The sequence below is a fragment of the Salarias fasciatus genome, chromosome 3 (assembly GCF_902148845.1).
Source record: "Salarias fasciatus chromosome 3, fSalaFa1.1, whole genome shotgun sequence".
NCBI lineage: Eukaryota > Metazoa > Chordata > Actinopteri > Blenniiformes > Blenniidae > Salarias > Salarias fasciatus.
The window spans coordinates 29,108,888-29,121,387 of record NC_043747.1 but is presented as its reverse complement, the minus strand read 5'-3'; the positions used below and the strand labels follow the sequence as shown (position 1 = coordinate 29,121,387).

The 12,500-nt window shown below is 54.1% G+C and overlaps 3 protein-coding genes across 3 annotated transcripts in view; 2 read left to right on the top strand and 1 right to left on the bottom strand.

Moving 5' to 3' along the window:
* aimp1b (aminoacyl tRNA synthetase complex interacting multifunctional protein 1b) overlaps positions 1-2,068 on the top strand; it is a 2,315-nt gene extending 247 nt beyond the window's left edge. Inside the window, exons 2-7 of the mRNA XM_030120111.1 lie at positions 300-394; positions 474-587; positions 777-929; positions 1,366-1,562; positions 1,633-1,807; positions 1,882-2,068. Of these exons, the coding sequence (XP_029975971.1) occupies positions 300-394; positions 474-587; positions 777-929; positions 1,366-1,562; positions 1,633-1,807; positions 1,882-2,048 (901 nt within the window). The 3' untranslated portion in view covers positions 2,049-2,068. The remainder of the gene's footprint in view (positions 1-299; positions 395-473; positions 588-776; positions 930-1,365; positions 1,563-1,632; positions 1,808-1,881) is intronic.
* Positions 2,069-2,399: 331 nt separating this feature from the next.
* On the top strand, positions 2,400-5,895 carry LOC115409067 (calcium uniporter regulatory subunit MCUb, mitochondrial-like). Its single transcript, XM_030120054.1, has 9 exons — positions 2,400-2,546; positions 2,935-2,992; positions 3,081-3,248; positions 3,353-3,457; positions 4,392-4,549; positions 4,641-4,747; positions 4,885-4,981; positions 5,369-5,485; positions 5,568-5,895. The coding sequence occupies exons 1-9, from the start codon at positions 2,457-2,459 to the stop codon at positions 5,649-5,651; spliced, it is 984 nt and encodes a 327-aa protein (XP_029975914.1). The 5' UTR covers positions 2,400-2,456; the 3' UTR covers positions 5,652-5,895.
* A 329-nt stretch (positions 5,896-6,224) lies between these two features.
* Positions 6,225-12,029, bottom strand: cfi (complement factor I). Its single transcript, XM_030084819.1, has 15 exons — positions 12,017-12,029; positions 11,165-11,273; positions 10,864-11,017; positions 10,710-10,773; positions 10,476-10,635; positions 10,130-10,323; positions 9,601-9,711; positions 9,411-9,524; positions 8,194-8,336; positions 8,017-8,120; positions 7,499-7,603; positions 6,928-7,103; positions 6,622-6,723; positions 6,375-6,523; positions 6,225-6,293 (listed from the first exon to the last, which is right to left on the bottom strand). Exons 1-15 carry the CDS (start codon positions 12,027-12,029, stop codon positions 6,225-6,227), a joined length of 1,767 nt encoding a protein of 588 aa, XP_029940679.1.
* Positions 12,030-12,500: the final 471 nt, after the last annotated feature.

Sequence of the window (12,500 nt, the reverse complement as noted above, 5' to 3'; positions counted from 1 at the left end):
CCTGTTCAGAATGAAGCGGTGGGGCTCGTTGGAGCGGTTCTCCACGGTTCCTCTCACTGCGTCTGCTGTTGTTGTGGTTGGTGTTCCAGCGATGTATTTATAGCTGCAGCTGTCCGACTGTTCTGCACACGGAACTCTGGAGCTTCAGCAGACCTTTAAAGCATGAGGGAGTGTGTCCAGAGAGAGTCTAGAACTCATCCAGAACATGAGAACTCTTCCAGAACGTGTCTGGAGCCCATCCAAACATGTTGAGAACTCGTATTCCAGAGCGTTTGGCTCTGAGCCGTTCTGTCTTCCAGCCTGGAGAACACTCTGATGAAGCTGGACCCCGAGGACGGCCAGCAGATCCTGGAGTACTTCAGAACCCACGCCCTGCTGAGCCGGGAGAAAGCCCGTGAGAACGTCCCCCGAGGCCGCGGCTAGAGGCTAGAAGGTTCCCCCGGCGGGCGGCCTGACTCGTCTGTGTTCTCCAGTCCTGCAGGCGTCCGTCCGAGAGCAGAAGAAGCTGCTGGTGGAGAACGCCAAGCTCAAGAAGGACATCGAACAGCTGAGAGGGCAACTGCAGGACAACCAGCGCAGACGCAGGGGTGAATGCAAGAACACAGAGAACAATTAATCTTAAATTATAAGAACTTTTTTGTTAAAATGTTGTTTTATTTGTTAAATTAAATGTAACTTATTGTGTTTTTTATTCATTTAATTTATTAGAACTTGATTTCATCCAGTAAAATGTTCTTTACTTGTTAAACTTGGCCTCTTTGTTGTCTTCCTGTCAGCCAAAGCCCCGCCCCCTAGACGTCGAAGCCCCGCCCCCAGCATGGCTGTCACTCAACCTGCTGCTGCAGCAACAGCCGCTGTTCCTGCAGTGTCTCCTCCTCCCTCCGCTGCATCACAGGAGAGCAAGGAGAGGGGGGGCCGGAGGAGGAGAGGTGAGGAGGGGGGGTGAGGGTGGGGGGGAAGAGGAGGAAGAGGAGGGGTGAGGAGGGGGGGTGAGGGTGGGGGGGAAGAGGAGGAAGAGGAGGGGTGAGGAGGGGGGGCGAGGGTGGGGGGGGAAGAGGAGGGGTGAGGAGGGGGGGTGAGGGTGGGGGGGAGAGGAGGAAGAGGAGGGGTGAGGGGGGGGGGTGAGGGGGGGGGGGAAGAGGAGGAAGAGGAGGGGTGAGGAGGGGGGGTGAGGGTGGGGGGGAAGAGGAGGAAGAGGAGGGGTGAGGAGGGGGGGTGAGGGTGGGGGGGAGAGGAGGAAGAGGAGGGGTGAGGGTCGGGGGTCAGGGGAGCAGAAGGAGTTGTGTCGATGAAGAGTCTCGTTAAAATAAAGATGGCTGCTTCACCCCCCCCCCCCCCCCCCCCCCCCCGCTCCCCTCCCTCCAGCTCGCCCTGCCGCCTCAGGCCCCGCCCCTCTGGGGGCGGAGTCCCAGCCGGAAGTGACGCGGCTGGACCTGAGAGTGGGGCGGATCCTGAGCGCACGGCGCCACCCAGTGGCGGTGAACATGTGGGTCCAGGAAGTGGACGTTGGAGAGGCGGAGCCGCGGACTGCGGTTAGCACGTTAGCATCCGAGCCTCAGGAGGTGAGCCTCTCCAGAATAGAGCCTCTTCCTGTTTGGAGCCTTTCAGACTAAAAGCCTCTTCCTGTCCCAGCTGGCCGGCTCTCTGGCTGTGTTGCTATGCAACCAGAAGGCCTGTAAATTGAGGGGCGTGGTTTCTCAGGCCCGCCTCCTCTGCTGCTCCGCCCCCTCTGATGACACGGTGGAGCTGCTGGCCCCGCCCACCGGCTCCGCCCCTGGAGACAGGGTGACCCTCCTCGACTACCCAGGTAACCATGGCAACCGATCTTCCAGACCCGCCCAGTGAGGCGTCGACCAACATGTCCCCCTCCCTCCCCCCCAGGGCAGCCGGACCGGGAGCTGCCCCCCCGCCAGCGGGTCTGGGAGCGCGTCCGGAGCGAGCTGAGGGTCAACGGCCGGGGCGTGGCCTCCTACAGGGGCAGCGGGCTCCAGGTGAGGGGCAAGGGGCTGTGCAGGGCCCCCTCCCTCACCGACTGCCCCATCCGCTGAAGACCGGCCTGCAAATAAAGCCTCTGACTGAACCCCGCCTCCGACTGTCTGTGTGTGTGTGTGCGTGTGTGTGTGTGTGTGTGGGGGGGGGGGGCATAAAGCCAGTCTGAATCTATTGTCATGAAGGGAACAGGAGGCTCTCAGGATACTGCTCCTCTTCCTGCCCCTCCACCCCCCACCCTCCCCTCCAGACCTGTTCCTACCCGCGCCCCTCCTCCCCGCCCCCCCCCGCCCCTCCAGACCTGTTCCTCCCCGCCCCCCCGCCCCTCCAGACCTGTTCCTCCCTGCCCCCCCCTCCCCTCCAGACCTGTTCCTCCCTGCCCCCCCCTCCCCTCCAGACCTGTTCCTACCCGCCCCCGGAACCTTCTCAGCCCTCATATTTTCGCCAGACTGCAGCTGTTAACAGTTATGCTGGCGCTCCGGCTCCTGCTGAGGTTCTCCGGCGGTCCGGGCCGTTCCGGGCTGCTCTGCGGTTCTCGGCGGGTCTTCAGGAATGCGGTGAGAGTTTCAGAGAGGCGTCCTGGTGTTGTTGTAGAGGAATTCTGCTCAGGTGCTCCGTCCTGTAGAGGAACTCCACTCGGGTTTTCTGTTCTGTGGAGCAGCTTTGTTCTCTGCTGGAGTTCTCCGCTCCGTAGAGGAACTGTGCTTCGGTTTTCCGGTCTGTGGAGGGATTCTGTTCAGGTTCTCAGTTCTGTACAGGAACTCTGTTCAGGTTCTCAGTTCTGTACAGGAACTCTGTTCAGGTTCTCAGTTCTGTACAGGAACTCTGTTCAGGTTCTCAGTTCTGTGGAGGAACAGACGTGTCGGTCAGGTCTGTGATTGGGGTCGTGAACATGGAGAACGCAGAACCGAGGAACCATGACGGAACGAGCTCTTCTTCTTTCAGACCAATCCTGTTTTCAGCACCAGCTTCACCTCCTTCAGCAGCAGTCCTCCACCCACAGGTAGCCCCGCCCCCTCCTACACCTCCACCCACAGGTAGCCCCGCCCCTCCTCCTCCTCTCTAACCTGCCCCCCCCCGCCCCCCACCAGATGCCCGGGTTCTCCACAGTCTGGGCCGTCCGGTTCTCTCGCTGCGCCTCCCCGCTGGTCGAGTGTGTCGCTTCGTGCTGACGCCCATGCTGACCACGGTGGGAGAACTTCTGCAGAACATCACGGAGAAAGATCCGCAAGTGGAGAGAACCGCCCTGCTGAACGCAGGTGAGACGACCACACACACACACACACACACACACACACACACACACTCTCACTCTCTCTCTCTCTCTCTCTCTCTCTCTCACACCTGGTTTCCATGGTAACAGACGGACAGAGGATCTCCTCCTGCACCTTCATGGAAACGGTTCTAAAAGAGGATTTCCAGCTCGTCATCAACGACACAGTTCTCCATGTCCGCTCCCCAGGACAAGGTACTGCTGGTGCTATGCTAATGATAATACTAATGCTAATGTTACTGTTAATGCTGATGCTAATGCTAATGCTAATGCTAATACTAAAGCTACTGCTGCAACTGTGGATACAGGTTCATGCTCATGCTACCCAGAGAGATACTTCCTGTTCGTTCATCCTGTGGACTTACTTCCATTCGGTTCTCTTGTAAGACTTGATGTCGGTTCCTCCTGTTGAGTTTCTGTGGTTCTTCTTCAGAACTTCCTTTCTGTTCTTCCTGATAACTTCCTGTCTGATCTTCCTGATGAATTCCTGTCTGTTCTTCCTCATGACTTCCTGTCTGTTCTTCCTCATGGCTTCCTGTCTGTTCTTCCTGAGGACTTCCTGTCTGTCCTTCCTCATGACTTCCTGTGGTTCTTCCTCAGGACTTCCTGTCTGTTCTTCCTGAAGACTTTCTGTGGTTTTTCCTGAGGACTTCCTGTCTGTTCTTCCTGAAGACTTCCTGTGGTTCTTCCTGAGGACTTCCTGTCTGTCCTTCCTCATGACTTCCTGTCTGTTCTTCCTCAGGACTTCCTGTCTGTTCTTCCTGAAGACTTCCTGTGGTTTTTCCTGAGGACTTCCTGTCTGTTCTTCCTGAGGATTTCCTGTCTGTCCTTCCTCAGGACTTCCTGTCTGTTCTTCCTGAAGACTTCCTGTGGTTTTTCCTGAGGACTTCCTGTCTGTTCTTCCTGAAGTCTTCCTGTGGTTTTTCCTGAGGACTTCCTGTCTGTTCTTCCTGAAGTCTTCCTGTGGTTTTTCCTGAGGACTTCCTGTCTGTTCTTCCTGAAGACTTCCTGTGGTTTTTCCTGAGGACTTCCTGTCTGTCCTTCCTCATGACTTCCTGTCTGTTCTTCCTGAAGACTTCCTGTGGTTTTTCCTGAGGACTTCCTGTCGGTTCTTGTTGTGACTCATCAGGCTCGTCTCATGAACACGTTCTGGATCTGGATGACATGAAGAACCTGGTTCACCTGCTGCAGTCCGCACTCAGTCTGCCTCAGCAGCTTCACCAGAGACACAGTGAGCTGCAGAACCGGAGAACCCAGCTCCGCCTGCAGCTGGAACCGCTGGAAAACGTAATCCTGCTCATAGTCCTGGAACCCAGAGTTCTTCTGGCCCTAAAAATAAGTTCCACTGGTTGATTCCCTGGTTCTGGTTTTCCTGAAGGTTCGAGCGAAGCTGGAGAAGGAGGCGGGGCTTAGAGCCACTATGCTGGGATGGGTGGGGCTTGCCTACCTGTCACTGCAGGGAGGATTTCTGGGATACCTCACCTGGTAACACACACACACACACACACACACACACACACACACACACACACACACACACACACACACACTGTCTAACAGACTGAAGCAGTGTGATAATATATTAATATGTGTGTGTGTGTGTGTGTGTGTGTGTGTGTCAGGTATGTGTTTGCGTGGGACATCATGGAACCCGTCACGTTCTTCATTTCCTGCACCACCAGCATGATTTTCTTCGCCTATTACATCCTCACAAGACAGGTAGGAACCAGAGGAAGGAACCGAAGAGTTTGGATTAAACTACGAACACAGGAAGTGATGCGGCCCGGCATGGTCGCATCTCTGCGCCTTCGGGTCGGGGACAGGTGCCTCGCTGTTGTCTCGGCTTACGGGCCGAACAGCAGTGCAGAGTACCCGGCCTTCCTGGAGTCCCTGGGAGGGGGGCTGGACAGCGCTCCGTCTGGGGACTCCATGGTTCTACTGGGGGACTTCAGCGCTCACGTGGGCAGAGACAGTGAGACCTGGAGGGGGGGATTGGGACTCACGGCCTCCCTGATCTGAACCCGAGTGGTGTTCTGTTATTGGACTTCTGTGCTGGTCACAGTGTGTCCAGAACCAACACCTGGGGTTCTGGGTTCTTGTTCTCAGGAGTTTGCATGTACTGGAGCCAGAGACCGTCAGTTCCTCCAGTTCTTCCACCGGAACGCGTCGCAGCAGAGATTCGACGTCGAGAAATACAACGAGCTGAAAGAGGAGCTGGCCCAGGTGAGGGAAGGTTCCCCCTCCGAGTGACACGTGACTGAGGTTCTGCGGTTCCGCGCCTCACGCTGACTGTTGTTCCTCTCAGGTGGACGACGATCTGCGGAGGCTGCGGAGCGCCGTGCGCCTGCAGCTGCCCGTGGAACACATCCCAGCCCGGAGAACCGCCTGAACTGAGGAACAGCCAGGACGTTCTGCTGCTTCCACCTCGGGTCCTCGTATAGAAACATATCTATACCGCGAGAGAACACTGACGTTTACAAAGTTGTGACTGAATTCTAGAACCCTGAGTGTTTTTCCTTCTCTGTTACGATTCTTCCTTTATGTTCTTTAGATTTAACGCCGGCTGTTCGTTCTTCTTTAGCGCCTTAACGACAGCATGGGTTCTCCAGTTCTAAGAATAAACAAAGTGGTGAAATCTGTTTCTGTGATATTTGTGTGGAACGTCGAACGTTCTTCATCCCTTTCGGTTTTTATCACACATGAGAACTCGGTGACTGAAACAGAATTTTTTTTTTTTTTATTGTTCTACTGAGAACAAACAGCAGTGGAAGGTTTGGAGGCAGCTGATTGGCTCGCGTTGACCCGACGGGACCCGGAGGAGGAACGTCACATTCCCAAAGAACCGGGGAGCATCCGGTGGTTCTGAAGTTAAACACAACATCAGCTGAGAACAGTTCCTGCAGAACCACACACACATACACACACGCACACACACACGTTCTCAGTAGAACGTTGGCTGTTCTCAGGAGTTGAATCTGGTGACGGTGGACCAGCCGGTGTGGAGTCGGATCCACTCGAAGTAGTGAGAGACCTGCAGAACCACACACACGTTAATGTACACACATTAATACACACACAAAGACACACACAGACAACACACATGCACACGCACTTGTGTGTAGACTCCGGGGAACCCCGGTTCTCCGCAGCGTTCCCCCCAGCTCACGATGCCCCAGAGGTAGGAGACGCCCAGCTGGTCCTGGCAGACCAGAGGACCGCCGCTGTCCCCCTGACAGGAGTCCACGCCCCCCTGCAGGTCCCCTGCAGAACCACACACACGCACACACACACACACACACACACACACACATCAGCCTCTGTGCACGCCGCCGCCTCCCGCCCTCTGATTGGCCGCTCACCTGCACACATCATGCCCGGTTTGAAGCGTTCTCCGTAGAACCTCTCACAGCCGCCGATGAGCGACACGTTGGCCCATCGCAGAACCTGAGTGGATTCACCGCCTGCAATGAACCACAAGAACATGAGAACCTGACCATCTGCACGGAACCACAAGAACCCCAGCCACACAACTTCCTGTTCCGCTTGTTCTGGATTCAGCTATGGTGGGAACTTTGCATCAAGGTTCTGCCGAAGTTCTCCGGACCACATTTTCAAGGAAAATCTGGCGGTGGAACGCGAGCCAGGGTTCCGCGGGTTCCCCGTACCGGCGGTGCGCCCCCAGCCGGAGATGCTGCAGCTGTGGCCGCTCTGGAACATGTGACTGGACCACGGAACGCAGACGGCGCTGATGGCCGGGTTCTCCTCCAGGCAGCGGTCCAGCAGGTTGAGCTTCTGCAGCCTCAGCAGCGCGATGTCGTTCTCATACGTGGTCGGAACGTATCTGTGGAACCGACACAGAGCGGTGAGCACAGTGCGAGGGGCGGGCCTAATGGGGGTGGGGTGGATGAGGGGCGGGGTGAATTATGGGGCAGATAATTGCGGGAGGGGCTAACAATTGGTCGGTTTAATGAGGGAAGGGAGGGATGATGGGTGTGGTCAGTGAAGGGTGGAGCTAAGAGGGGCCAAGGATGAGTTTGTGTTGAAGTTTGAGGCCGGGTCAACAACAGGGTGGTGCTAATGTAGGGTGAAGCTAGTTGGAGGTTGGTTCTAATGTGGGGGCGGGGCTAGAAAGAAATAGTTTCATGCAGGTTGCAGTAATGATGGGCAGGCACGTGTGGGCGGGGCCCCTTTATGGGGGCGGGGCTGTCGTAGGGGCGGGACTAAAACAGGCAGTACTTTGGGTGGATGATGACCTCCTCCACAGGGACGATGTCGGTGGTGTCTTGAGACTGAGTCTTCTTCCACAGAGAGAACTTCACCTTGAAGGCCGAGGGGCTGGGTCTGGACAGTAAACAAACAAACAAACAAACTAGTAAACAGAAACATAAACAGTTATTTACCTACAGCCATTAGCCGTTAGCTGACGCAGTGCACTGCAGTGAGAACCCAGCAGCCTCCGATGTTCACTGCTAGCTGTTAGCCTTTAGCTGATAGCTGTTAGCCGATAGCTGTTAGCTGGTAGCTGTTCATTATTAACTGACGCAGTGCGCTGCAGTGAGAATCGAGCACCCTCCGATGTTCGCTGTGAGCTGTTAGCCATTAGCTGATAGCTGTTAGCCTTTGGCCGTTAGCTGCTAGCCTTTACCTGACGCAGTGCGCTGCAGTGAGAACCGAGCACCCTCCGATGTTCGCTGTGAGCTATTAGCCATTAGCTGATAGCTGTTAGCCTTTAGCCGTTAGCTGCTAGCCTTTACCTGACGCAGTGCGCTGCAGTGAGAACCCAGCAGCCTCCGATGTAAGCTCCTCCACAGTCAATCTTCTTGTTCTCCTCCAGAGCGACCTGCCACTGGATCTGCATCTGTAGAACCACAAGCAGAACGTGAAGGCTGCTCGGCTCTCCCTGGCCGGTTCCACCTCCGGTTCTAACTCACCGGGTTAGCTTCCTCTCCTCCCACCACCCTCTTGACGCGGCTGCCCCGCCCACGGTCCGCCGTGGACGTGACGTCCGCCAACGTGGCGTTGGGGACGCCGCAGGACACCTGGGCCTCCAGGTGGTCCCTGCTCATTTTCAGCTCTGGACACAAACAGTTTACATCGAGCCCAAAGTGAGAACAGCCCCCACAAGCACATGCTGTTAATGGTGTGGCCTTCAGAGAACCCTGAACCACAGGAGATAGGAACCAAGGAACTGTGGAAGTTTGCATTGTACGTACCATTTCTGGGAGATGTGTACTCTAAGAACAAGAAGAAACACAATGTGTTAGCACCATTAGCATCATTAGCACCTCTGGCATCATTAGCATCATCAGAACCTCTAGCATCATTAGCACCTCTCGTATCATTAGTATCATTATTACCTCTAGCATCATTAGCATCATTGGCCCGTCTAGCATCATTTGCACCGCTAGAATCATTTGTACCTCTAGCATCTTTAGCATCATCAGAACCTCTAGCACCATTAGCATTATTAGCACCTCTAGCATGATTTGCACCTCTGCCATCCTTTGCATCATCAGCATCTCAATACCATACTCATACCAATAATACCAGCATTATTGGCACCTCTAGCACCATTAATATCACCAGCACCTCTAGCATCCTTAGCCTCATTGGCACCACTAGCATCATTAGCATCTCTGGCATCATTAGCACCTCTTGTATCAGAACCTCTAGCACCATTAGCACCTTGAGCATCGTCAGCACCATTAGCACCTTGAGCATCATCAGCATCATTAGCACCTCTAGCACCATTAGCACCTTTAGCATCATTAGCATCATTAGCACCTCTCGTATCATTAGCTCTCTTAGTACTGTTAGCTGTCCTTCATTTACCTGGCTTGTAGGTTCTGGATGTGCGAGCTCTGCCAAAAGATTCCATCTCTGAGGAGAAATAATGACAAATGTTGACATCAAAGGAACATTTTAGAAAGAAGTTCTATTTCAACAGACAGAGTTCTATTCTGAAACCTCACACAGAACCGCAGAACTTAGAAAACAGAATTTGTCCAGAGTTCCTGAGGGTTCTGTCTCAGTGAGTAACACTGATGTATCGTCCTGTGTTCTGTGATGAGGTTCCGGAGTGTTCTTTAAGGTTCTAGAGGTTTTCACTGTGTTTTGCGTTGCGTCATAAGGTTCTGGAGGTTCTCACTGCTGTGCGACGTCTTCTCGTCGGCTCCATCCAGACAGTCGATGGTTCCGTCTGAGATGGAGTCTTCATGGATACAAACACCGGAGGAACACCAGAACGCTCCATTCCTGCACTCTGAGACACACACAGGTTCTCTTCAGAACGTGTTCCTGGAGGTGGTGGTTTCAGGTTATAGGTGTGCTTCGTTTACTCTTGCAGCACATCTCGTCACTTCGATCTCCGCAGTCGTCGACTCCGTCGCAGGTTCTGTTCAGAGGAACACATTTCCCACTGGAGACACAGGCGAAGCCGCACCCGTCCTCTGGAACACAGAACCACCACATCTGTGTGGATGTTCAGGAGATCCACTTCCACGGAGATACATCTCCCTGGAGATTCACCTCTCAGGAGATCTACCTCCCTGGAGATCCACATCTCAGGAGATCCACCTCCAAGAAGATCAAATTCTATGGAGATGCACCTTTAAGGATATCCACCTCCAGAGAGATCCAGGTACTGGGGGATTCACCTCTCAGAAGATCCACCTCACAGAAGAACCACCTCCTTGGAGATCCACCTACTGAGCGATTCACCTCACAGGAGATCGACCTCACAAGAGATCTACTTCCTGGGAGATCCATCTCTCAGAGGATCCACCTTCCAGGAAATCCATCTGCCAGGAGATCCATCTCCCCGGAGATCAACTTTTCAGGAGCTCTTCCTCGACTTCCTTGACTCACGTTCTGGTTCTGCTGCCGGCTGGTGGCAGGTTGCCGTAGCAACACGTCTGTTTCCGACGTCCTCCTTGTCATGGATGATGCACTCGGCCAGCGACGTCTCGTAACCGTGGCAACGGATGCTGACGCAGCGGCGCAGCAGCTGGTGGGCGGGGCTCAGGAACTCCAACGGAACCCGGCCAGCAGCCACGGCACCCCTGACAAAGAACGTTAGAACGTTAGCACGCGGAGGAACGACAGAACGTTAGCATGCCGAGGAGCGACAGAACGTTAGAACATTAGCCTAATGTGGAGTAAAAGATTATTAGAACATTAGCAGAACGTTAGAACCTCAGCAGGTTAGCCTCACCTGGATTCTCCCGTCTCTCTGCACGCCACGTTAGCAGCCGCCATGTTCCACCGGTTCGCACAAACCAGAAGCTCCTGGACCTTCCCGGAACCATCAGGAACCGAGACCTTCACGAGGCCGACGTCCGGCTCTACTGAGGTGCTGAAAGTTGATCCATCAGCTGAGGAACCACAATAGAACGTCAGAGACAGGGAGAGGAACCGAACCTGGCAGGCAGAACCAGGGAGAACCAACCGCTGCAGTTGGAACCAAAGTGGGACATGCTAGGTCTCCCCGTCCGGCAGGAGAGCGCCATCACCTGGAGGAACACGGAACCACGCAGTGAGGAACACAGATGCAGACGTTCCAGTGGTTCCGCCTGTCTCCAGGACGTTCTCCCGGTTCTCACCTGGCAGTAGGACCGGTACGTCCGTCCGTTCCGCCCGCAGACCGGAGTTCCGCCCTCCAACGGGCAGAGGTACGGCGGCTTGCAGGCGCAAAACCCGTGAATGCAACGTTCCCACGGAGAACAGAACACCAGGTCACACGACGCCCGGGTCGGCCTGAAGAACACGCTTTAGCTTTAGCATTAGAAACTTTAGCACAGTGTAGTTAAAGCTAATAAAGAGCTAACAGGCTGATGGAACGTGGAACATTCAGAGTTACACCTCCTGGAATGTGAAGGTTCCACTCTGAATCAAGCCACGTACTTGTTGTTGATACACTCAGACGGACCGAGGAACTCATCCGTCTCCAGCAGGTCAGAGGTGGAGGGGGCGGGGCTTGTGAGGTTCTGCTGGATATGTGGTTCCTCGGTTCCTGCAGGATCAAACTGCAGAGGGTCTGAGGTCAGACAGATTCATGTTCTACTTCAGAGAGAACAGCTTCTGAAGATGACGTAATAGAAGTGTTCTTCTTAGACGTAGCAGAGAATCTGAGGAACTGATGACTAAAGAACCAGAACATCCGAGCTCAGTTCTTCACTTCAGGTTCAGGCAAAAGTTCTAAGTCAACAGATTAAAGGTCAGGTTGTTCCAGTTCCGTAACCTCTGAATTAGAACGATCGTGGGGGAAACACTGACTCACCAACTCAGAGTAGAGAACCGGCAGGAGTCCGAGGAGAATGATCCACCTCATCCTGCTCAAGAACCAGGTGGAACCAGGAGAGCGAGAACAATGCCACAAAGTTCTCTATGAGGAATACCCAACCGGACTTCTTCAGCTTTTGTCGGTGGACCGAGAACCTGGTGGATCGTGAATCCGTTGGATCGAGAACTCGGCAGATCAAAAATCCGGTAGGTCAACAAGTTGGTGGAAATAGAACCGACAGGTCATGAATCCAGCCAAGGGGCGTTCCATTCCTGTGGGAAACCCCAGAACTGTGAAACAGCAGCAGAGGTTTCCGGAGCAACAAACCAGTTCTTCAGTGTTGTTCTCAGTGCCACAGATAGGAACCGACAGGTTCTCCTGCCACCTGCTGACCACTTCACCAACTCCACACACAGAACGCTGTTTGTTCCTCTCAAACAGAACGGTTACGGGAAAACACGGTTTGTGCTGACCGACGGTTCCCATGGAGAACGTTGTGCAAACAGCAGGAGTCCAAAGCGGCTGGAGTCCAGCTGCGGATCAATAGAACGCTTCTGTTTGTTCTGCTCTTCTGATGGAACCCGGCGTTCTTTCAAACTGAAGTCCTGAGTGACGCACGACAACCGTTCACCGGAGAACAGAAACACTCAGAGCTCCCGGTGAGAACAACAACAGTGGAAGTTTGAAGAACAGCGTCTCAGTTCTCCGAACGAGAAACTTCCAAGAGTCAGAACTTCTATAACAGGAGCTACACGGAACATTTTCTACTAATGTAGCTAATGGAGCTAATGTAGCTAACGAAGCTGATGTAGCTAACGTCAATGATGTAGCTAACATAGCTAGTGTAGCCGATGTAGATAGCATAGCTAACGTAGCTGACTTAGCTAACGCAGCCAAAGTAGCTAACATAGCTAAAGTAACGTAGAAAACACAGCTAATGTAGCTAACATAGAGAAT

Bases quoted from the DNA above. Each gene is read 5' to 3' on its own strand.
- cfi (XM_030084819.1), bottom strand. The intron at 9,525-9,600 runs GTAAACGAAGCA...TGTGTGTCTCAG, and splicing joins TGACGAGATGTGCTGCAAGA to AGTGCAGGAATGGAGCGTTC. The intron at 6,524-6,621 runs GTGAGCGGCCAA...GTGGTTCTGCAG, and splicing joins ACCGGGCATGATGTGTGCAG to GGGACCTGCAGGGGGGCGTG.
- LOC115409067 (XM_030120054.1), top strand. From the start codon at position 2,457: ATGCTGGCGCTCCGGCTCCTGCTGAGGTTCTCCGGCGGTCCGGGCCGT. The intron at 3,249-3,352 runs GTGAGACGACCA...CCATGGTAACAG, and splicing joins AACCGCCCTGCTGAACGCAG to ACGGACAGAGGATCTCCTCC. The intron at 3,458-4,391 runs GTACTGCTGGTG...GTGACTCATCAG, and splicing joins TGTCCGCTCCCCAGGACAAG to GCTCGTCTCATGAACACGTT.